The 25,321-nt window shown below is 37.6% G+C and overlaps 2 protein-coding genes across 2 annotated transcripts; one reads left to right on the forward strand and one right to left on the reverse strand.

Annotated features, from left to right (window-relative positions):
• Positions 1-5,350: 5,350 nt before the first annotated feature.
• LOC103715897 (VQ motif-containing protein 11-like) lies at positions 5,351-6,839 on the reverse strand. The gene has a single exon (XM_008803688.5). It carries the CDS (start codon positions 6,119-6,121, stop codon positions 5,492-5,494), a length of 630 nt encoding a protein of 209 aa, XP_008801910.3. The 5' UTR covers positions 6,122-6,839; the 3' UTR covers positions 5,351-5,491.
• Positions 6,840-14,236: 7,397 nt separating this feature from the next.
• LOC103715896 (EamA-like transporter family) lies at positions 14,237-24,176 on the forward strand. Its single transcript, XM_008803687.5, has 8 exons — positions 14,237-14,798; positions 19,517-19,927; positions 20,345-20,562; positions 20,838-20,908; positions 20,999-21,100; positions 22,323-22,440; positions 22,517-22,652; positions 23,819-24,176. Exons 1-8 carry the CDS (start codon positions 14,718-14,720, stop codon positions 23,879-23,881), a joined length of 1,200 nt encoding a protein of 399 aa, XP_008801909.3. The 5' UTR covers positions 14,237-14,717; the 3' UTR covers positions 23,882-24,176.
• The last annotated feature ends 1,145 nt before the right edge of the window (positions 24,177-25,321 follow it).

Below are 25,321 nucleotides of genomic sequence, written 5' to 3' on the forward strand. Positions count from 1 at the left end.
GGTCTTCTAAGAGTAGTCTCTTGTCGGTTTTCTCTAGCAAGGGTACCAGTCTCTTCTTGCAAGCTTTCGATCACTCAGTAGACTAAGGTAGGAGAATGGAAAATTATCAAGATTACGGTTGAGCAAGCTGGCAAGCAAGGTTCGTTGTCTTGGTATCGGATCTTGTACTGGTACTACACTAGCACAGTATCGATATGATATAGTACGAGATTTTTTTGGTGTACCGAATGTTGGTATGCTATCCGTACACTTGGTATACCATCCGTACCGGATATCAATACCGAACCAGTATGGTATGGTACGTCCAGTATCGTCCGGTTCGAGCCGGTATGGTGTACCGTGTTGGCAAGGTTAGCGACTTTATCTTGTTCTACGTTGATATTGATCGGTGAGCTTTTTCAAAAGTTGATCTTGAGGCCTGTGGAGCATTCGGATCCTAAAAGAATAACTTTGATCACCATAATATTCATGGGGCTTGCGTTCCCAATATATGGTGGAATCGCAAGCCAACTGTAGACTCCTTATGCTATCAATGTCTCTGTTACTGCCCGGAGATATAATTTGACCAGCCATTTCCAATGACATTGATAACATATCCAACCTAATATACATCTCTCTTACGAGACATGCACTTGCCTGGTGAGCAATTTAACTAGTAGTCCAACAATGAGGATGAATGAAGAAATCTGGACCAGACTGGTTGAGATAGAAGGAAGGCGATGAGCCTCCTGCAAAGAGAAGACAAAAGATAATTCATGATTTTTTTTATTTATAATATAATTAAAAATAATAACAATATTTGATGCAAAAATATTAATATTTTTATATTATATTTTTATTTTGAATAATTTTTAATTTTACTATTTTAATCTAAATTTGGTTGAATCAATGATATGGGTCCTTGACCAGGTTGGTCACTGTGCATATCATCTACGATTTGCATAATAAATTATGTTCTGTATCAAGATATAACTTAAATCTATATCTGTTCGGAATAAATATGGCTATGCATAATATTTGATTGGTAACCGTATTCATTTGGAACAAATATCCATATTTCTATTCAGTGAAAAATATGGATAGGTATATGGATATGAAAGTTTTTGATATGGATTTCATTCATTTTCGGTCCTATATAAAACAAGTAGAACCTCTTGCAGATATCCTCTCGGGTGCATATTCAATGCCTTCATGCATTGGATTGACTATATAATTGCATCTCTTCGACCTTATGAAATAATTTGTATTTCTATCCCCTTACGTAGGTAACTGCATCCATGACCTTTGCCTCCAATATAGCTCTTCCTTCCTTAGAGTATATGTCTTTCAAGGATCTTATAGAAGTCTGGCTTGTTGTTCTTCTGCGGAGGGATCGATCTTTTCTTCCAACTTATCTAATCTATCCAACTGTGAAATGATTTTGATTTTATTCTCATCCATGATTTCCTTTCATCAAGCACCCACCGTTTGAGACCACTATTGCATTGTCTCAACTTTTTCAGCCAAGCTCCTGCCATGCAGGCGTTCCCATTCACTGAGAACCAGTTCTACTAGATGTTCTCACCAAGATCCTGCTCTTTTGTCTGCACTGCTCGAATCTAAATAGACTTTTTCTTTGGGCCGTGGGGATAAGGATCTTCATAAGGCACATGATTTGAAAAAGAGTGCCATATGGATTGCTAAAAGGTAAGTGGAAATGATATTTCCCATTCTATTAATGAGGAACCTATCCAGACTCACCAATATAGGCTGCCCTCGTTGGTTGCTCCAAGTACCTCGTCAGATCATGGTTTTCTGAACCATCAGGAGCAAAGTTGGCATTTTGGCCTATGATAAACCACCTATTTGCTGTATTTGGTACTAAAAAACCCGGTTTGCACCAGCTCTATAGTAGGGTTGGCACAATTGGATCGGGTACAGTTCGGATCAAAAATTAATCAAACCAAATCAAATTTGTTTATTAAATAGGTTAAAAATTTTAAAACTGAATCCGATCAGTTTTAAATAGGTAACCCGATCCGACGTGTATAATCTATTTATTAAATAGGTCAAGTTAGGTTTTAAATGAGACAAATAGATTTAACAGATTAAGCGGGTTTAGCAGATTTCAAATAGATTAACAGGTCAAGTTATGACCCGATCCAATTATTAAATTAGTCAAAATGGGCTAAACGGGTTAAAGGTTTAAACCTAAACCCAACTGTTGTGGGGGGGGAGGGGGCCTTGTTTTACGAGGGCCCTTTTGTGGGACAAAACCGTGAGGGCAATCCCCCCGTCAGCGCTGGACGTGCGGGCCGGAAACGTCTCCCTCCGTCAGCGCTGGACGCGCGGACCGGAGCGCCCAAAGCGGACAATACCTCGTGGGGGACGCGGTCTCTTTCTGCTCGGCTCGGTTGGGACTAAGGCTGTTGCCGGGGTGAAAATCCCGCAACAGATGGCGCTAGAAGGAGGGCAAGCCTCCTCTCTCCATTGACTACCCTCCAGGACTGTGGGGGCCCGTTGGGGTAAAACCTGGCCGGAACCTTCCCACTGGGGGGGCTATGTTGTGGGGGGGGAGGGGGCCTTGAATTTAGTCCCACATCGGCTAGAGCGGAAAGGTTCCGTGCCTTATAATGAGGAGGGCGAAGCCTTTTCCTCACGAGGGCCCTTTTGTGGGACAAAACCGTGAGGGCAATCCCCCCGTCAGCGCTGGACGCGCGGGCCGGAAACGTCTCCCTCCGTCAGCGCTGGACGCGCGGACCGGAGCGCCCAAAGCGGACAATACCTCGTGGGGGACGCGGTCTCTTTCTGCTCGGCTCGGTTGGGACTAAGGCTGTTGCCGGGGTGAAAATCCCGCAACACCAACCTATTTAATAAACAAATCTAGACGAATCGACCCATTTATGAGCCAAACCCATTTATATCAAACTCAAACCTACTTAAAGTGAGTCGTTCATGTGTCGGATTGATAGATCGGATCATAAATTGCCACCTCTATTTTATAGAGATTATCAGGTAAATGTAGCAGCATCCCGTTGACTTACATGTAGCTTCTGACGGTTGAGATTTAGTTTAGATAGTTGCCAACCCTCTCCTTTTGAGCAAGGACTTGGGTTTAGACCTATATGGATTGGATGAGCAATTTGTTCATAGAAGTGTTGTTGGATTGTTTTTGGTGCATGTAGATCCTGAGCTAGACCTAGACTTTTTAGGCGAAGGGAGTCCAGTCAGCATTTTAGTGAGCTCTACTCATCCAAAACTTAGGAGGTCGGATAGGATTGGATAGAGATGGAGTCCAAAATGAATCAAATATGAATTATGTTTGTATTGGGTGGGATTGAGAATAGGTTTGAGTCTTAAACAAGTACCATTATTTTGAAAAATTTAATTTCCTGCACCCACTTAAAATTATCCAGTAATGGCAACCTCAAATATAAATTATTTAAAATAATACACATATATACACACACACATACGCACACTATACATTCTAGGTAAACTAACGGACTAGTTATGATCCAGTTAGTCTCATAAAAGCTAAATCCATGTCTTAAATAATATATGATCACATTAGATCGGCACGAGTTGCTAAATCTTTTTTTACCTGGTATCTAGCTATGAAAAATACACTGGTCTGTATTCATACGCATGCCTGATGCATGAGTTACATGTTTGAACTTGAACCGAGCTGGATTTAGCCTCCCAGGAGGACCAACCTTATTAAATATCAGGAACAAAAGCACCCATAACCTGCCACAAAGCGAGATGGGATTGGTCCTTTCTACCATGCACGCAACTCCTCCGCACCTAGAACAAAAATCCTATGGTGCCCACACGAGAGGAGATCATGTGAAGCTGTCTTCCTTTTAGCTATGTATCTACTACATTCATTTTAAAGTAGAAACTGAAGAATCAAAGCGAGACAAAACTTCTCCTACCAAGAAAGCCTATATGTCTCTTGTCTTTAAAAAATATATGCATATGTGAAGTGTTGCATGCGACATATCTCTTTCTTCTTTTTCTTCAAGTCATTATTCTCTCTCCATCCATTCTTCCTCCTTGAGTCTTTTTCTCCTTCTTCAAAATACGGAGTCCCTTCCCTCCCATGGTCATGAACTGTATTCACTGGCCAGGTGATATACATTTAAAAAATTAATCATCCAACAACATGTACACATCTTCAAGCAAATTGATATATAATTTTCAGAACATTATATTTGCTGCTACATAGTACATAACCTGATGATACATATTTGATGGATTTCTAATACATACTATAAACTTCTTTGATGCATACCCAACAGTGACCTAAAACAAACCGTAAGGTAAAATATTGATATACATCCAAACAAATAGATATTCAATTTTTAACATATCGTATTCACCAATATAAAGTATATATCCAAGTGATACACACTCGATGAATTTCTAATATATACTTTAAACCTCTTTTATATATACCAACCCAGTCCAAATAAATCGATATATATCTTAAAATAATGATGCATAATTTTCAAAATATCATGTTGACTATTACATAACAAATATCCACGTGATATATACTCGATAGATCTCTAATACATACTTTAAGTTTTTTTTAATATATTTTCAGCAACAATTTTGCACATAACTCCATGCAAATTTTTTACGATTTTTAAAATATAATATTTATCCATATTTGGGGATAGATGGCTTCACAATGAAAAGATTCGGAGGGGAAAACCTCAAAATAGAGAGAAAAACGACTGGGAAAGGAACAAAAGAAGAATACGGACAGATGGCCTCACGGATTCATATATTTTATTTTTTAATTTTTGTAAGTCACGAAATAAATGGATCCTAATAGGAGAATAGATGTGATAGGATATATATATTTAAAAAAATTTCGCTCCGTAAGGCCTCTTGGTACCCACGCCAAAGGGGCCCTCGCCAGCTACACTAACCAAAGTCAACCCAGGAAGAAACGGGGAGCAAGATGTGACCACTATGCTGATCTGCAGGAATACCATACCTAACCTTTTGTTCTCGGTCGAAAAAATATGTTTCCGGCCAGTACCCGGGACCCGTTCGATGTAATGTGCAGCCATCAATGGATCTTTCTTTATTGGGTCATTATTACCTCTCATTACTTTTGTTTCGCTTTACCTTAACTCCGAATCCTGTACGGCCCATACTCATATAAATAATTCTGAAAGTCCACTTCAACAACTAAAATTATACCAAAACATTAAGGATGGCAGAGCAAAATGCCTCTACTTTTCCTTAATACAACAGAAAGGAAGAACAAGAGAATGCCTAAACACATGGTAGCCTCTACACGCTCAGGCAGTAGCATTAATAATAGCTAATCTTAGAGGAGAACATGACCGCATAAAGAGAACATAGCGCCCGCATAGTTCCTCATAGAAAGAGGTAATAATAAAAGTAATCTTATAATTACATTTTCCTACTTCTCTAAGAAAAAGATCGCAGGGCGTAACACACACACCCACTTAGAGAGAGAGAGAGATCTCTAAGGAGGAGAGTCTCGGTGGCAATGGAGGGGGAACAAAGCCAAAAGCTTGGGCGGCTCTCCGCCACTCCTCGGCGAAGGATGGAGGTAGAAGAAGCCCTTCTCCACTGTCGCTCTCTCCTCCTCCTCCTCCTCCACTTTCTCCTTCTTCAACGAAGAAGGGGACGGCGTCGTAGGACTCGGAGAAAAGACGTTAAAGAAGAAGGGATCCATAGGAGAAACCGGAGAAGAGAAGCCGGCCGCCACCTCGGGTTTACTACTCCAAAGGTGGCGATGATGAGGTTTACTACAGCGAGCCGAGGAAGGGCCCAGCTCGATCTCCAGCTTGGCTGGGGCCCGTCGCCTTTCCTGGAGCTTCTGCCGCTTCAGCAAGCTCGCCGGCGGGGGTGGAGGAGCTGGGGCCCGGCTACTGCGAGGGGTCCCACTGACGGGGAGCTTGTGAGGGGAGTCCTCGGGGACGCCGGTGAGCTTCTGGACCACCGCCCGGAACGCCCACGGCTCCGCCTGCACGTACGTTGTCTTATTTGTAGCAATCCACGTCGCCTGCGGCGGCGGCGGCGTTGGAGGAGAAGAAGAGGAGGAGGGGTTGGACTCCAGGTCTTTGGTGTTGGTGGGTGTGGAAGAAGCCATCAATAGGTGGCTTAGAATAAGGAAGTGGAGAAGGAAATTAAAGAAGAGAGGGGAACCAAAGCATGAGATGATAGTGGGGTTGCTTTATACTACTGTTACCATGCTCTCTCTCTCTCTCTCACTCACTCACACATTCTCTCTTCTTTCTTTACTTCTCTCTCTGTCTCTCTTCTTTCTGTGCTCCTTTCTCTATCTTCTCTCTTTCCTTCCTCGCTTCTGCCCCTGATGTACGGGCATTAAGGCGTATGGTAAATGGTAATGAGGGAGAGAGAGGTGGAGGGGTGGTTTATTAATAGAGAGGGATGGGGGTGGCAGAGGGGCTCAAGGCCTTCTCTTCCCTAATGGGACGTGAAACGAGGAGACATAGGAGTCTCTGGCTCGCTGCTCTCTTCTCTCTTCTCTCTTCTCTCTCTTCTCTCTCTTCTGTCCGTCTCTCTCTCTCTCTCTCTCTCTCTCTCTCTCTCTCTTCTTTGGTGTGGTGGCTGGTTTGCGTGAGGGAAAGAAGAGGGGCAAGAGTTTTGTTGTTTTATCAGGATCTGCTGCATTTAGGACAACTCCGAACACCTTTATGAGGCATTTGGGTGACATCCTACGTAGAAACTGTTCGGCTGGATGTTACATTTCGGACGTTTCTAGCAAGTTGGTGTTCTGCATCGCATGCATTGCATCTTACTGGCTTCATGCTTTTTTTTTTTCTTTTTTCTTTTTTTTTTTTGGGGGGGGGGGGGTACCAGTTTCACGCTGTTTTTGTCATTGCCTCATGTGGTATCATTTCGCCGGCAGCTAAGATGCTGTTTGATGACGTGTCTCCTTCTTATTGGTTCATTTGGGTTAGTCTAGCGTGTGTCCCAGCAGCAACTTGGTTGGACGCCAAACGCGTCTTCCAGTCTTGTACGTAGAGCAGCTGTTCAGTCCCAAACGGCAAACAAAAATTCTAAGAGGCGCCACATACTTCAAATCTTCCTTCTAGTGCTTACGTAGGACTCCATGACTGGCTTGATGCATGAACCAGACAAATCCTCACTTGCCACGTTGGACAGGTAATCTACTGGTGTTCTGTAGCATCAGAAGGGATATGAATGCTGTTAAAAAGCTCATTTGCGAGAGTCTCAAACATTTTTGTACCAAAAAAAAGAGTCTCAAACATTTAGCTCTCCAATTAAAGCATCTGTTCTTCTATAGGTACAGGACTTCCCCCTCCATGGCTATCTCAGAGAGGAAGAGAGAGAGAGAGAGGGAAAAAAGAAAAAGGCTTGCACCTGTGCCTTTCTCGGGTTTTGGGGCAAACAACTATACCTTTGCGATGATCATTTTCGTACGACGTTAGGCAAATTAAAATGTTAAGTCAAATCAAGTATGGTCGTCTTTCAATACTTTTTCCAAGTCTCTGGTGCAAAATGGTAGCAAGCGTGCCAGGTTTCATATTCAAATTTATTAATAAATGTTTAGAACTTGGCCTTGGCAGCAAAAAAAAAAAAAAGAAGAGGAGATCATTTCAGTAACACATGTACTTTGACCGTATTGTACCTAGTGACATTGCATTTAAGCAAATGCATTAAGATGCAAACTCGAATTCATTATAGAGCTTGTCTGCCGAGTTTTGTTTTTTTCTTTTGTTGTTGTTCAGTTTAATATATATTGTTGATCTTTTTTCTACCAGCTTAATTTTTTTGAAATAAATTGATTATTTACTACATTATTCAGAGCTCACGTAAAGGAGATAAAGGATGGAGATGGGTTGTCTCGTAGTGCCCCCCCACCACACACACACACACACACACCAAAAAAAAGCCAAAAGTTACACACAATATAGCACCCAAGTGATCTATTGAAAAGAGGTGGTAGCCTTTACCCACTCATCCATTTCTCGTCAAATGGTAAATCATGGGGATGCCCCCTCCAATATGGTCCATGGTGACTCCTTGGAAGGTTTGGAGTCAGGGCAACGACAAGACCAATCACACAGGGTCGCAAGCAATTTGTGGAGGACCCATCATGTCAAGTAGGTTCCAAAAAATCTGTGGCTGGGATCACGACATACAAAAATTAAAATTAAAATTAAACTTGAATCGGATACTAATATATTTATATTTATATTTATGTTATTTGATAATACAAAAATAAATATTAGTCAAATGTAAAAATTTGTATTCATATTTATTACAAATCGAATACCAAAAATACAAATAGAAATATAGATATAAATCAGATAATTAAATTTTATGACCACAAAATTAAAAATATTACTAAATGGATGAAAACTAGATTAATAGTATGTTAATATGATTATTTATTTTTTCTTAAAAGTTTATGAGTACTATATAAAATTGAATAGGGTTATAAATGGAATCTGATATCCGGATACAGATCGAATAGTTGTCTATCCATATTCATATCTCATTTTTTTTTACATGAATACAAATACAGATATAATTGGATGCTCAAATTTCTTTCAATATCCAAATATATTTGATTATAAAAAGGGATTTGGATAGATATTATCCAATCCACTTTCACCCCTAGTAAAAACATGTGCCTTATTTTTTTAAAAAAATGATATCATACACTACAACAAAATTAATTATTAACAATATTTTTTAAAAAAGAGCAAATATCGCTACTATTATTTTTAGGGTATTTTCTTATGTACCGTCTTAAGATAGTATCCAAAATTAATTGTTGGTATTTTCAAAAAATTGTCGATAAAAATTTCTAATTAAGTGGCACAAATAAATACCCTTAACATTTCAGTCCATGTATTTTATAAATGCCAATAATAAATTTCTCAAAAATAAACAATATAATCTGAAACTCAAACCAATGTCCCATGTTTGAATAGCAAGCTCTAATCCACCAAGCTACAATTTATATTATTTATTTAACTTATAAATATATATTAATATCATTAAATAATTATTCAATATACATTTTAATATTTCATATTTTAATCATTATTTTTTAAAAAAAATATTTTTACAAAAACAAAAACAAACCTACTTTATTTTATTCTTTATGTTATTTTCAAAGTTTTGTTGTTAAAAATATTTAAAAAATAATTTTGTGTGTCACTATATTCATATATATTACAAACTCTTTAAGAATATCTAATTTATGATTATTTTTATTTATGCTATGATAAAATAATAATAATAATTTTTGATGAAAAATATTAATATTCTTATATTATACTTTTATCTTTAATAATTTTTAATATTTTAATACAAGCTTGATCGAACTAGTGATCTATATAGAGTAATGCTAAGAAAATATATTAACTAGTTGTAAAAATTTTCACCACAAAAGATTCCAACCATGAGAAATTCGATTACCACCATAATATATATGATAATATATTTGATGGCCTCATTATGACCAAATCCAAGCTTTGTATAAAAATAAACAATTTAAGATTTAGCGACAATCTTCCAAAATACCACAAATAATATTATTACTAGCATATTAATTAAATGCCATAATAGCAGTTTCAATTTTCGGTGCTTCAAATTATATCGCTAGAATACAAATTTATAGCAATATTTACAATAAAATACCAATAATAAAAAACTACTTTTGAAAGTTAACAACATTTATACTATAATGCAACAAAAAAGATTTTTAATGATATAAGAAAGGAGTTCACAAAATTGTTTTAGTATGATTAACCACATATGTCGCCATTCAATCAGCAGCACTATTAGCTTCTCTATAAATATTTATCCCCTCATAAAAAAGTAGAGTAGAAGCTATTATTCTAACAATCCAGTACCAATGGATGGAATGTTAGTTTTAGTAATTTACAGATTTGACAACCACCAAATTACGATCAACGAGTCACCTTCAAAAATAATGTGGGTTGCCTTCAGATGCTTCATCGCATGCAACTTAGCCATTGAAATATTGTCTCAAAAACTCTTACAACACTTGCTACCACTAGCGCACCGCTTGTACTTCTGATAACAAAGTTAGTCCCACCAAAATCATATTTATTTAAAATACTGCTATCAAAATTAATCTTAAAGAAACATGAGGATGGAATAAATCATTTGAGGGAACGCAGAATTTGTGTTATAGGAACCATAGAATTTGCCTTATTATTTCCTTCATAGATTAAGATAAACACTAGACAAATGTCTCATAATGTGTCAGCTTGTAAATTAGAGAATGACTTGATGTTTGTGGGGCTGTATTTCGATTGACCACCAATGGTGTGTGTGTATGTCTATATTAATCCTTCTAATTATAAAACAAAAACATTTTCTATTATCGCATTCATCACTCTTTGGTTAGAGCTTGTCTGATCTTCTTACTCTCTCCAGCAGTCCAACCCCCCCCCCACCCCAAAAAAAAAAAAAACAAAGGTTTCAGTGGGCAAAAATTTTAACCATATCTCCATTTGCAAACCAAAATCCACAATTGATATTGTTGATGTTGCAGCCCTGCAAAATTACTTGATGTGCAGATCAATGGCTTCATTATCCAAGATTATCCACCTTTCACTTGCCTCTAGAAGAATATGAACTGCTCGAACAGGTAACGAGAAAAGAGTCGCTTTTCCAAGGAAAAGAGAAAAGAGGAGTTGGAAAGCCATTATCGACACAAAACTCTGCATCCTGCAATACCTCCCAATGATGCCTGCAAAGTGTAAAGCCTATCGGAAGCATCCCACAACTTTTGAAGTGCAATATTTTGTGTTGGGTTTTATCCACAAATTAAATGAAAAATGTTTCTTTAGCCCATTTACCGATTAGAAGATTTAGCTTATATGAATCACCATTGGTTTAATACAAATAATGGCAATCATTTTAGTATGCCGAGGTCAGAATCAGACTGGGATATTTCTGAAGCTGCTGGGTCTCTGAACCGTTACCTATCGGTGTCATAACTCATCCTAGATTCTGTGTAATGGTAATTTAATGTCATGATTTTTTTTCCTCGTACAAATGGATGGACTTGGTATTACAAAGTGGCGGCATGGTAATTTATGAGAATAGAATAGGAATAGTAAGCCCTTTGCTTCTTCATTGGCCTATCTTCAGCAGGGTGCAAGGATTTTTGGAATAGCATAACACAATAAGAGTTTTATGTTATATAATGGTGTAAAGAAGCTAATTGTATCATGTTAGAAACACAAGCAGATATCCTGAAGCTATTAACATTAACCACGAATGGAACAAGATGGGATGCCTACAGTAATAAAAATGCCCTTTAAGGACTTGAGACAAGAATTCAGTGAGTTATCTTGTTACCAATTTTTAATTAATCTGATCTTGATAAGAACAGCAAGCAATGTCAGGGCATGGGCCTTTTACTCAAGGACTAATGCCATGGGGCTCTTCTTATGTGCTTAGAGATAGTTCTCTTGCCATGTGGCAAAAGGGAGTTGGTGCAACTCATGGATTTTGTTTCAGTACTAGAGGGTTAGTTGATTATTAAATTACCAAATCAGCATCTTGTGGGTCTAATTAACTTTTTTTGTGCATAAAAGAGGCAGCCCAAAACATTTCCACACCCAAGTATATACAATTTTATGCTTAGGCTTTTAGGCCAATTTGTACTACAAGTCATAGGTGAATTTTTTTAGTACCATCTTACTGTCTTAGTTGGAAACTTCTTTTATTAGCTCATTTATGCACTTAATTAATGTAGTTTCATCCCTAAAATATAGAGAATGGAGTTTCATCCATAAAATATAGAACCCAAAGTAAATATAACCCTTTTCAGGTAACCTAAATCTAATGAAATTAACATGTTTTCAATTGCCTATGACACCAATTGGCAGAGGTGCTGTGCTTCTACTTTTAGATCCATCATACAGGAGATTGGGTCCATAATTATGCAAGACAGAGTGGGCTCTGGTCAATCATATGAGCTAGCTCATATCCATCAGTTTTTAACCTATACGTGAACACTTGCTTGGTGTGTTGGGTCCAATTGGATCCTTTCAAAGAACATGGGCTTTGTTCCATGAAGTGCTAAAAGCTATTCAAGCTCAAAGTTATTGGTTGTATCATCCTAGTAATGGACAAAGAATTCTGAAGGGTTATTTTTTTTTTCTTAATGAAAACGTAGGTATTCCCTCGTTATTATTTATTAGATCGGATTTAATATGCAGGAGCTTTGAGCTCTTTATTTATGAGAACTATGGGGACCTACCTCAACAAGGTGGGGTAGTGCATGACTACATCTTGAAGCAATTTACTATAGAGGAGAAACCTCTGTTCTCCAATTGAACTTTCTATTCACTGCATTTTGCTTTGATGAGCTCCACCTTTCGGTCACTTTGGTCTGTTTTGAAGGATACTATCCAAGCACGTGTTTAGAGAAACTAACGGAGCTGCAGATTGAATGACCTTTTATATAACTAATCACTCCGGAACTTGTTGTTTTCCGATTTTATTAGATGTATTCATACTAGAATTATATGAATCATCCGTTTTAGCAAAAAAAAAAAAAAAAACTGTTTCATGATTTTCTGATAGGAGTATGCCTGGAACCAGAACACCGTTGCCGTTCTAACCAAACTCACCAGGTGGTGATAGCGAGTATAAAATCCATTGTCTGATTCATAATATTCTTTGGTAGGGATGCTCTCCATTCTCTCTTGTGTCTTTTTCCAAACTGATTGAGAATGTTGTTACTATCTGCTTGGTAGTAACAATCCCGAAGAATTATTGGATGGTATGTTTGCCGGTTACTTTCCCAGATGCGTGAGTAATGGGGCTCTTTCCTGCCCTTTTATATCCATCATCATCACAATCTTAACATCACCCTCCGCATGTCATAATAATTAGCTGGCAAAGATAGAGGCTGGGGACCTTCCCCTGTAGTTGGAGGAGACCAAACATCGCCATCCAAAAGCTTTATTTGACCATAAAGAAACAATATTATGATAACAGAGAGAGGTCCTATCCCCTTATTGAAAGAATCAATTGGGCAGTACCAGACAAGCAGGCAAATTTTCAAAGATGGTTTCGGTTAACCTACCAAAAAATGACAAACTAATATCGGTCTGGTTAAACCTATTTCTATTCTACAGTAAAAAAGACAAATTTTGATTCTTTTGTTTGGATACAAATTTTTATGATGAAATTGATAAATCGCATATTAAAATGATATACATCAAGCATCTCAACGAACAAGTAGGTAAAGTCAAAGAGCCTTCTGCTTGGCCATTCTCAAACTAGCTATTAACATCTTAGATAATATCATCCTCGGAAGCAGGCAATTTTTTATATTTCTCCTTGAAATATCTTTGATTCAATTTATTTTAACAAAAATTTACAAAAAAGGCAATTGCCAAATTTCTTGTTGAACTTGTTCTTTCATTTTCTCAGATTGTCTCCTCTCTTTAAGTTTTAGTATGATCGTACTAAAAAGACTAAGATAGAATTTTAAGGGGAAAAGAAAAGAAAGAAATAAATTAAAATATTGTTTTATGTTTTTCTCAAATGTTTATGTATGTTTCCATTTGCCAGACTAAGCTTGAGAAAAATAGAAATAGTTTTTTGTTTGCATGCTCTTGTGTCACGAATTTCTCTTATAATGAATAATTCCGACTCTCTATTCTGATTTTTCATATTATTTGTTTGAGTTGACGCTAAGTTAGCACCACGTTATCTCCTAAGTGTCTTCAAAGTATGGCAAATGCTTCAGGGTTCCCATCATGCACATATAAAAAAATAATTTAGATCCATCTTGGCAATGTTATGTTTAACAATCCAATGTATCAACCCTAATTTTGTGATTCATAACAATCTCATTTCAACTCGTGATAGGAGACAACTTTTTGTGCATACAAATTGAACCAAGAATTGTTCTTGAAGCATAAGCATGCAGTCCAAGCAACAAGTTTGAGTGTCCCTTAAAATAGTAGGACGTTCCATGTGATAGAATTCATCAGGATCATCGGATTGGCTCCATTAACTCTTTCTATTTGCAATTTATGTATTTATTTATTTTTGTCACATGAAAGGTAAGCTACGGTTAAAAATGTCTTTAAATTGGTAAAGAAGAATGAAGGAAAGGTGCCAACTCTTTGACCGGGCCGGTCTAATAATGAATGTACGCATTCTCCTTTCGTTTTATGACGCCTCAACCCCACCACCTAAAAATTCCAAGTAGAAGAAGAGACTAATAAGAGGGGGCGAAGCGAAGAAAGATTTTGTCCCAGATCTGACATTAACGAAACAACCGCTATTTTTTCAGATGCCGCCATAAAATCCGAACCGGTATTCTAGCTTCGCCTTGCTTTCGGATCCGGTTACCGACTCCGCCTCCTCTCTTCGGTCTTCTCCTGCCGACAAAGAAAAGGAGAAGAAAAGAGGGGCTCCAAACGAGAGGAAGAAGGGAACCGACGCAATTCCATCTCTGCCTCTCGATAGCTGAGCTTTCGCCGTTCGCAATGGGGCCTGGCGGGGCCGGATCGCGGGATTCTCGTAGGCGAGGAGGCTTGGTGTGGATTGGCGTTGACTGGCCGGCGCCTAGATCTTCGTGACCTTTGAGCTTCTTCGTTCCTCGAGAGGAGCTCGGGTTTGGATTGTTTCTTCTTCTTCTTCTTCTTCTTGTGTGTTGCTGGATCGGAGGAGGAGAAAGAGGTATGGGTTGGAGGTACAACGCTGGGTTGCTTCTCATCGGGGCGGTTGTTATTATATGGGTCACCTCCGCGGAAGTGACGCAGGTCGGGATCCCTTTCCAAAAATTTCATTTTTTTTTGGTGTGTTTTATCTTTTTATTTCAATTTGTTTGCTATCTATTGTTGCATGTCTTTCGTGCTTTGAATTGTGGGCTTTTATGGAAACCCTTTTCAAAAAATTTAGTTTTTTTGCTCTTTTTGTGAGTACCTAATTTTGTTGGTCTGAATTGGTGGAGATGTCATCCAAAGGTTTTTTTTTTTTTTTGTAAGGGACAGAGTGTGGTTTAGATAAAGTTAAAAATTTGGACTTTCTATATTTTCGGTTAAGAACTCTGTGAAATTTCATAACTTGGAATTCTATGCCTCTTCTATGGCAGAATAAAAGTAAAAAAAAAAAATCTGGAGAACTTCATGAAGTTGCTAAGGACAGGAACAAAATTATAAAGATGATGTCACGCCTTGAACCCGGGGCGTAATAGATGCGGCATATTTGTACGACGGACCATACAGATGTAAGGCTACAAATTATATCAAAACAATAATAATTTCTGAAAATTTATTTAATCAATAACTTAATTAAATAGTTCTTACAATAGTTTCAAAATGCCATAAGCCAATATATACTAACTATTAACATAAATCAAATTAAATACTCTAACTAATCTGACTAAAATGCCATCAATTGAACATATCTTCAGAAGATCTAACGCATTTTCCAGTCCCGTGCGATTATGCATCTGGATTTGAAAAATAGAAAAAACATGATAATGAGCTTCACTAGCCTAGTAAGCAACACAATACCTCAAGTGGGGTCAAAGCATGCTAAATATTTAATTAAAGCACGCCAAATATTTAATTAAAGCACAAAATATTGACTATGAAATAAATCATCAATAATGCATATTTCTCTTTTGAAATTTATTATTATTTTCATAAACTAATATCAGAAATCCAACATCAGGCTATGGCTACGTAGTTCAATAGCATAGGTTGCATAAAGTTCCAAAAATCACTATTATTAACTATCGGTGGCACAATGTTTACCACTATTTTAATCACCAATGATATAGTATTGAAATCAGTTTCTCACATATTACAAGTTGATAAGGCCAATAAATAATCTCTATTGGCAGGCCAGATTATAGCCATGCTGAGAATGCATACATACAAAACAGATTTTTCATAATTTGTCCGGTCGTATTTTCTAGATTTCATAACATATAACATAATTTTAAAATGATTATTATCATAACATTAACATGCCTGACCCGTTTAACTAGTACAAAACAGATATCATAATTTAATCAGCTAATAATTATTTTACCAAGTAATTTGAAAAACACACTTTGAAGCATTAGGTCACTTATCTCTTCTCGCTTTAAATCCCACTTCAAATAAACGAATCAGGTGCACCTATTTAATATCATTAAAATATTATTAATTTTAACATCATTTCAGAAGTCAAAATTAAACACTACTGGAGAATGACCTCATGTCCCTAGATCAGTTTGGTCAGATGATTATGCCCAACTGCCCAGGTCGGTCCGAGCAAAGAGGATTCAATGGTGAAGATAAAAAAATAGTCAAATCTAGCTGAGGTTGAAGTAATGGCCAGTCTACCGCCTGGGTATCAAGGTGGTGCTGGGCGTCCACTCAGGGGTCAACTTGGATCCGAGCAACAAGAAAGGTAGGGCTTTGAACTAATAACTCTAGGTCTTGTTTAGCGACAGAAAGAGGCTTAGAGAGAGACTCGATCCAAGTCTTGGTCTATTCCTGATCACGGGCTCGGTCCAAGTGGTTCGGGTCAACTATTAGGGAAAAGATTTAGATCTACTCGATTAAGGAGAGTCGGGGACTATTTTCTTTTCTCTTGGCCCAAATGGGGATGAACACGGTCCAAAATGGACACGACCAACAATGGATGAACAGAGCCCAAAATGAATAAACACGGCCCAATAGGGTTCTTCATCCCGTTGACTAACAAAACAAGGAGGAAGGGGGAAAGAGGGAGGAGAGGCTGGAAGGGGTGGTCGATGGCCTTGCAGTGGCCTGGCCAGCGGCTCTTGGTGGTGCGGTGGCGCAGCCGGAGGTGAGTGCCACGATGGTTCGGCCGGTCAAGAGAATAGAGAGGGGAAAAATGAAAGGGGCAAAGCTCCTAGCTACCTTAGGTGGCAACTCCTTCGGCCAAGGAGGAAGCAAGAGAACTTATCAGGGTGTGGCGGAGCCGAAGGGTCTCCCGACGACGACAGCTCCCAATGGGAAGATGGATCTCGGAATAGGGAAAACAGGGGCAACCAAAGAAAAATCCAGAGAAAGGAAGGAGATCTGAGGTGGCGAAGCTCGGTTGCGGCGGTATGTCAGATGCTAGAGGGAGGAAAGAAGAAGAACTCGTTAGGGGTGGATTGATTAGAGGGTCGAGGGGGTTTTATAGGAGGGTTTTCGAAGGGGTCATGGCTCGTTCACTGTCGTGATTCTCACGATGGTTGAGCGTGATCGGCAGCCGTGGAGCTACTGCGGAGCTGCCGCGGATCCGGCCCCTATCACGCCAAGAAAGATGGAGCAAAGGATCGCGTTCGCAATCCTCTGTTCTGGCTTCTCCTCAAACCATGGGCTGAAGTCGGTTGGGCCTGCCGACTTCAGTCCAATACGGACCATTCAAGGCCTGTTCTTACAGATGAAAAATCATTATCCAACATGGAGTCAATTATCAATTGGAATTTAGAAGGGTTGATGGAATGAGTCATCATGGTTTTTATGAGTTATTGCCAGTAAACAGTTATTTAAACGATGTTATGATGAGAATAATGCTTGAAGGATAAAAATGAGATTGCAACATGTCCATTGGCAAATGTTGGATGGAAGCTTAGCTACCTGAGGCACAGAAGAGGACTTCGGTGCAGTTGTGTAGGTGTGGATAAGCAACTCTCTCTCTCTCTCTCTCTCTGAGTGGGAGAGAGAAACTGCTTAGGAAGCAAGTACTGGAGTGATTTTCTTGAGAGATTCAAAAACAGGTTCAACACCCTGAATAGAATCTTCTTACTGCTAAGACTGCAGTGGGATCTTGGGCTAGAATCTAAGCGGAACTGAGTACTGGCTATGGGAGAAGAAAAAGGTAAGGAGGAGAAGTAGATGTATAAGCTATGAATTACAGGGAACAAGTGATTTTTTTGGGTTAAGTAGATGGCTTGTTGGTCTAAAATTTGGAGGTCCAATAGAGGTGGATTGGAATCCAGTTCTTATATTTAAAATAAGGGTCAAAGACATTTGCCCAGGAATTTCTGGAATGCAGACCTTTGACCAAGAATTGCTGGAATGTAGACCTCTGACTTCACTGGTGGTTGGGAGTCCACCCTTCTATGAGAAGGAAGTGTTGTCTAGCTTTATGAAAGCTTAAATCAGGAAATGAATTCCAAGATCCTTGGTTTTCTACACAAGGAATCAAGATTTTAATATCAACAGTTGGCATGCTAAGGAGCTTAAGGATGCTAGGCTCAACCTTAGTTCCCAGAATTGAGAGTGGGTGGGGGAGTGACTGGAAGTGCTAATGAAAGGTTTTGAAGGGACCATGGAGCATCTTTATGGATAATATGAAATATAATATATTAATATCAAGTAAAATCAAGGTTCACTGTACCAGTGCATATCCCCCCAAAGTGGACATACTTTATCGTATCGATACCAAACCGAGACTCAGCATGGGGATTCAGTATGCCGAACTAGATTCGGTATCAGGTGTATTGACACAACACCGACATGGTACCTGTATGGGATTTATAACCGAGATTGCGACTTCAGTAGAATACTTTTTGTTGGTTTCCTTTTTACTAAGTGGATGCAAAATTTGTGTTTAAGAAAACAAAATCAAAGGTATAGTAAGTAGCAATATGGAAATCATGCGATGTTGGTATTATTAGTTAGCAGTAGCAATATTAGAAGTTTGGTTAGAAAGGTTGTTCAAAAGTTCAAACAGCGAAAGCCATACTCTATAGTAGGTACTTAGTGCTCCATAGTGGGAGCTAGTTCTTCATCATTTTTATGCCGTAACTTCTTAAACCTTCCCCATTTCTTTGGTCTATTTTTGAATTGGATATTGGTGAACATGTATGTGGCCTAAGTTTGTTCCTCTCTATATGGTTGAGAATTACATTTTTATTGCATCTTGTTATTCACTTTATATGAAGCATGAATCACTCAATTGTCAAATGATGTCAAACATCATAAATGGTTGTTAGTAGCATGGCATCAATGAGGAACTAATTCCATGGAAAGTGTAAGCTGTCAAGGTGATCCAGTCAATTAGATACTTGTTGGAAGAAGCATATCCTAGGATCAACTTAGTTACATTTCTTCAATTAATTTAGTCATAATGGCTTAAGGCCTTAAACAACAAGCTTTTTTTATTTATATAAAAGGAATTATTTCTATGTTTTGTTCACGATGTATCTTGGTGGCCCGTTAACAATTATTTTTAAATGATTAATGGGACTTTGGTACATTTGTAGCTAGTTGGAAAGCTAAATGATTCAAGGGGGGTTATTGAAAGATAACCTAGTATGTTGTGTTGGTTTTTTGATGAAATCATGTGGAATTAAACCCCTTCCTGAAAATTCAACCTGATAAGAACGCAGAAACTAACTTCTTTTGGGCTATATTTGGCTTGTAAGGCTGGTCTACTCTTTGAGCTGATTCGTTGACTTTTGGATATCTGTAGCATAATTGCTTTTAATTTGTAAATTCTGAATATCCTTACCACTGTCCTGCAGGGCATATTCACAGACTACAAACAGCCATTCGCAGTTACTTATTTGGGGGCCTCTCTCATGGTTGTTTATTTACCAATAGCATTTATCAAAGATTGGTTATGTAATTTTTTGAAAAGGCATTCTTCTAAAAGAGGTAGAATTTCAGAAATCATCATCAAGTCTCCATCTGGACTGGATTCTTCTCTTAAAATTGGTGGGATGCAGAAAATCTTGGAAATGGAATCACAAGCCCCTTTAACTAAGAAAGACAGTGAACTAGAACATTCCGTACAAGAAGAGGAAAATCCATTAATTGTCAAACTTGATGAAGTTGAAGTTGAAGTTGAGGTGCTGAAAGAGAATAGAACGTTAACCACTAGGGAAATTGCAATGTATGCATGCTATCTTGCCCCTCTTTGGTTTGTCACAGAGGTAAGATTTTACTATCATTGCAGTATTTATTTTGTTACCATATGTTGTTTTTATTTATGTTTTGGGCTGGTGTAAGGAATTGTTGATTATAACCCTATCCTGTCTCTTTTTTTCCCTGCTAGATTTGTAAAACTTAGTTTTGATGTAAGTGAAAAGATGAATGTTTGTTAGTTTATTTTTATTTTGTTTTATTTATTTTTATCTTTTGATATATTTGAAAAATGTTTGCCGCTTCCTTTATTGAAATAATAAAATACTTTATCAAATTTCTGCTTGAAAGATTCTTATCTATTTTTCTCATTTATCTTCTTATTTCAACAATTTATTCTTTTTGATGAATGAATGAGTTTTACTCATAAATCTACTTATTAAACTAGCAACAGATACTAAAATATTTCTCATGTTGGATGAATACAGTATTTGTCAAATGCAGCACTTGCACGAACTAGTGTTGCAAGTACTACTGTACTATCTTCAACTTCAGGACTCTTTACTCTTTTCATCGGTGTAATTCTGGGCCAAGATTCCCTAAACATAGCAAAAGTAGTTGCTGTTTTTGTTAGTATGGCCGGTGTTGCTATGACAACTCTGGGTAAGACGTGGGCAGCGGATGAGTCACAGTTGATCTCCTCTGGGTAAGCTCTTCTATATGCGTGTTATATGTGGTTGGTTTACTTTGGGATGAAAAGTTTTCTGCCATGCTTTTTTAAAGGATTCATTTGTTTATTTTTTCTTTTGCTGAGAGTGCTTTCTTGAATTTATATTAAATGAACTTAAGCTAAGCTAGTTGTGAATATGCTTTCTACAACTTCTATAATATTTTAGTTTAGTCATTTTCATGTCCAAAGAATTTCTTAGCTTTATGTTTGTAATGGGCAAACTTTGAGCTTCAGCATTCTATGATGCGCAGGAATGGGCAAAGGTCTCTTGTAGGGGATCTTTTTGGGCTTCTTTCAGCTTTGACATATGGTCTATTTACTGGTTGGATATTATCCTTTGCATTCTTCTAATCGCTAATCGGTTAAATGGATTATTGGGCTACCACTAATCTCAGGAACATTATTTTTGCAGTTCTGCTCAAAAAGTTTGCAGGAGAGGAAGGACAAGGAATCGATGTTCAAAAGCTGTTTGGATATGTTGGACTCTTTACACTTGTAGCTCTATGGTGGCTTGGTAAGGCTCAACTATCATGTTAGTCATAAACAACCAATCCTGCAAGCACCACCTGCAAATCCACCCCCAACCACCCAAAAAAGAAAAAATGAGGAAAAAAATCCACACCCACACCAAAAAGAAAAAAAGCGGAAAAAGAGAAGATGCACCCCAGTATTCACAGGGATGATAGATAGAAACATGTCATTTGGTGGTGGTTAACAACAACATGTGCTATAGTAAGATCGCAAAAGCACCCTGCAAATTAATTGATCTATGAGTTGTCGAAATGTTGCATTCATTACAGTTACTACATTTGCTCAACAATACCTAGTACTTGTAGACGGGAAAAGAACCATGGGGCATCCTTTGGGAGGATTAAACAAGTGGAAAAAGATAATAGAGCGCATTACTTACTTCAAACTCCTTTGAGTTGCCTGAATATCAAAAACTAATATATGTACATGATACAATCTATAGAATTGCTAGTAGTATTGGCATCATAAAGTACCAAGATCATCATCTTATGGCAGTTCTGCTAATGCATTAGTCCTCTCCCGTTCTTATGAAAATATACTGGCCTTTGAACCTGTTTGATCGCAAGTAACTGGTGGCATGGTTGCACTAGGTAAAATGAGTTTTCCTGTGCTTGACTAACTAAAATTTGGCAGGGACCATGTAAATTACCAACAACTCCTCATTTACAGTAACCTGCCCTCTGTTTAGAATGGTCATAAATTAGTTGTAGTTACTAAGGCTGCAGTACTCACACTTAACTTACATGAAATATGTATTTTATATGAGCAGATACAATCACCCAAATGTCATATTTTGAAATACATTAACTAGTGACATATGCAAACGAACATCAGAATATGACTAAAGTTGCTGTTACTATAGCAGCATGCAACCCCAGCTAGATGAAAACTCCTATTACTGGCAACCAGGCAGGCCCTTTATTTTTGAAATGCAACAGGCCTAGGATCTAATGCAAAATGATCATGAATATATCTTAAATTAGGCCCCCATCTGGATGCTTCTCATGATAAAATTGTTGTTTAATGATAAATGAAGAGGATTCAAGCTCTCCAATATCATCAATCTATTGTCCTATTTTTTTTCTCTCTGATTGGAGTGATATATCGCTATCCTTTCTGAACATAGTGCAACCACTGAACCATCTGTCGTTAGCTTTGTTGCATACTCTTGTAAATGTATTATTTTTCTTTTGTTTTCTTTATAGTGTGGCCATTGACTGCATTGGGGATTGAACCCAAGTTCACGATACCTCATTCAGCTAAAATGGAAGAAGTTGTTCTTGCTAATGGCTTTGTTGGAAGTGTACTCTCGGACTATTTCTGGTATGTGCGAGACATCCCTGAACTTTATGTATATTACATAGATTTGTTCATTTGATGAAGGATGATCTTTATGTAGGGCATTATGTGTTGTTTGGACTACGCCCCTGGTGGCCACCTTAGGCATGTCCCTCACTATACCACTTGCCATGGTTGCTGATATGGTCATTCATGGTCGGCACTATTCAGCAGTCTATATTCTCGGGTCAGCTCAGGTAATTCAATATGGTGGTTTTTAGCGTGACTATATGTATGCTTTAATTTAGACTTTATTATTTTATCTAGATGTCCAAGCAGCTTGCCTTGTGTTACTGCTTAAGCAATGGAGGTACATATATTGTTTATTATAAAATGAATATGATTGACATTTATTGGGAATTACTTAACTGTAGATACTATTACTATATAGATTATACCTTCATATGCACAAATTGTCATTTGCTAGTGTTCATCTCGTGCTATCAAGGAAAACACTCTTTGCTGCATCTCCTACCATCAGATGCAAGCTTCACCCTTGCTGCTGTCAGGTTAATATTGAAAATGCAAGCTTCACCCTTTCTTCGCTTAGGGGTGAGGGTCATAAGAATCATAGGCAAAAAATGCATGATTGTTAATGAAATGATATGTTCAATTTCTTGTTTGAAACTTTATTGTCGACTCTAAATTTTCAACTTGGATGAAAATTTAATTTGTGTAGCCCACGGAATCTGCTTTAAATTTTGATGAGTGCATTCTGAAAAATATATATTCTTTCTGCCACATTCAAATTGTTTTATTTGAAATTATATTCTAGTCAAGGTTTTAAATCTCGTGGGATGAGGGTGCCCCGGTTTCTCCAAGGAACTGTGCTATCTCGCCCCATCCTAGAGGCCATTCTGGTTGAGGATTCCGATAGGTATCCTCTGTCTCTTTGCCGTTCTTCTTTGCTCTATTTCTTCTCTTTGTTTATTTTTTCTTCTTTCTTTTCTTTCCTTCATTGTTTCTTTCTTTCTTCTTTTTCTTCCTCCTCCCTTTCTTTTCCTTCTTCCTTCTTCCTTTCTTTCCTTTCTTTTTCTTCTCCCTTCTTTTCTTTCTTTCCTTTTTTTTCTGCCTTTCCTTTTGTTTTCTTTTTTTCTCCCCTCCTTTCCTTTCATTCTTTTTTTTTGCTTTTTCTTTCCTTCTTTTCTTTTTTTCCCTTTTTTCCTTTACTTCTTTCTTCTTAATATTTACAGCCAAAGAGAATCTTGCTTTACATTTTGCACCATGAGCTGCAAGTGTGCGCACAAAAGTATATATGCTGTATATGAATAGAACATTTTCACAGCTTAGCTTGTTCAAGTTTCAGATTTGCAGCATGTTTATTTGTTAATCCATTCTTTTTGTCCTATATTTGTATCTGCAGGTATTTGCTGGGTTTGTAATAGCTAATATTTCAGATCGCTTGTCCCAATTTTTGGGATTATAGCACATTGAGCATGTTATGAACAAATACTGATAGTGTTATGCTTTACACAATCATTCTTTACTCTGCATCTCAAGCGGAACCTGTCATCTACGCACTTCATCGGTTTGTTATGGGTCTTGGATGAATGTGGTTTTTCAACTCATTCAATTTTGTAGGCAACTGGGGGCATTGTTACGTTCCCATTGGTGCTGGACGTAGCTCCAAAAGCAATGAATGATTCTTTTGAGCATTTTTTTTACGTGTGTTGTAAAATGTTTGTCAAATGTAATATAATTTTCTTTCATGTTTGGTGATCTATCAATGTCTATACTCAGTTTTAGTGGAATGTTTAGAAGACCAATGTTTTTCTTTCGTCCATTTTTCTTGGTTTATTTATCCTCTTCATCTGTGTGAGTATATGTATGCGATGAAAGATAGCTCATGGTTTGATTTCAATCAGTTTTCTTATATTATTCACATCCTGTCAATGTTTGCCGAACCGCCCGGTTTGGGTAGTGCTGAGCTGATTCGGTGCGAAATCAGGTCGGTTTGCCTATTATTTTCGGTTCCGGCCAGTTCGATACGGTTGGAACTGGTCCCAAATCGACCGAAATCAACTGGAAAGGGTTCGAACCGGCCGAAACCATCCGGTTCAGATCAAACTGGGTGCGAACTAGTTGGTTTGCACCGAGTCAACCTGGTTCTGAACCGGGCCCCTCATTGTGCACTTGTCTGATGCTTGATTCAAGTTGGGAAGGCTCGAGAAGGTCTTTCCAACAGCAAATGAAAGTGGCAGAGAGATTTTCGCTGCTTTCCCTTCTCAAACACTCAAAAAATTCGCCGATTCAGCAACTTAGAAGGATGATCCAAGCTTAAATAAGGTATGTTTTTTCTCCTCTATCTTCTTTTTTTGGAGCTTGAAAAGTTAGCTCAAAATTGTAAAATAAAGGAAGATCATGCTAAATTTTCAATTTCGGCTATTATGTATTGTAGATCTATGGACGATTTACATGATGACATAAAAAAATTTAATTTTTGGATTATATATAATTTTTTAAAAATTAAAAATATATTTTTGATTAAAGAATAGATTTTTTAGATAAATAAAAATTAAAAAACTGTAAAATTAGAAACGTATTTAGGGGTACGCAATCTACTCTCCATAAAAATTTGGTATCGATTTATTCAAGTTTTGATATGATTATGCGCGCAGTAGCCTAGGCCTAAATCTAAAAAAATTGAGAAATAAGTAAACTTTGATACATGGCAAGGGCCTACAAAAAATATATAGCATCTGTTATTGGGTTCTATATGAATCTGAGCTGAAATTAATTTTTTTAAATATTAATATTTAAATATTATTTTTAAATTTAATAAATAAATAAAAATATATAAATAATACAAAAAAATTACGAAAAATTAGTAGTACGTGTTATATAATTTAGAAGTAATTTCTGAGTT

This window comes from Phoenix dactylifera, chromosome 2 (assembly GCF_051530095.1).
Source record: "Phoenix dactylifera cultivar Ajwa chromosome 2, Ajwa_hap1_PhDact_Kaust_v1.1, whole genome shotgun sequence".
In the NCBI taxonomy this organism is placed as follows: domain Eukaryota; kingdom Viridiplantae; phylum Streptophyta; class Magnoliopsida; order Arecales; family Arecaceae; genus Phoenix; species Phoenix dactylifera.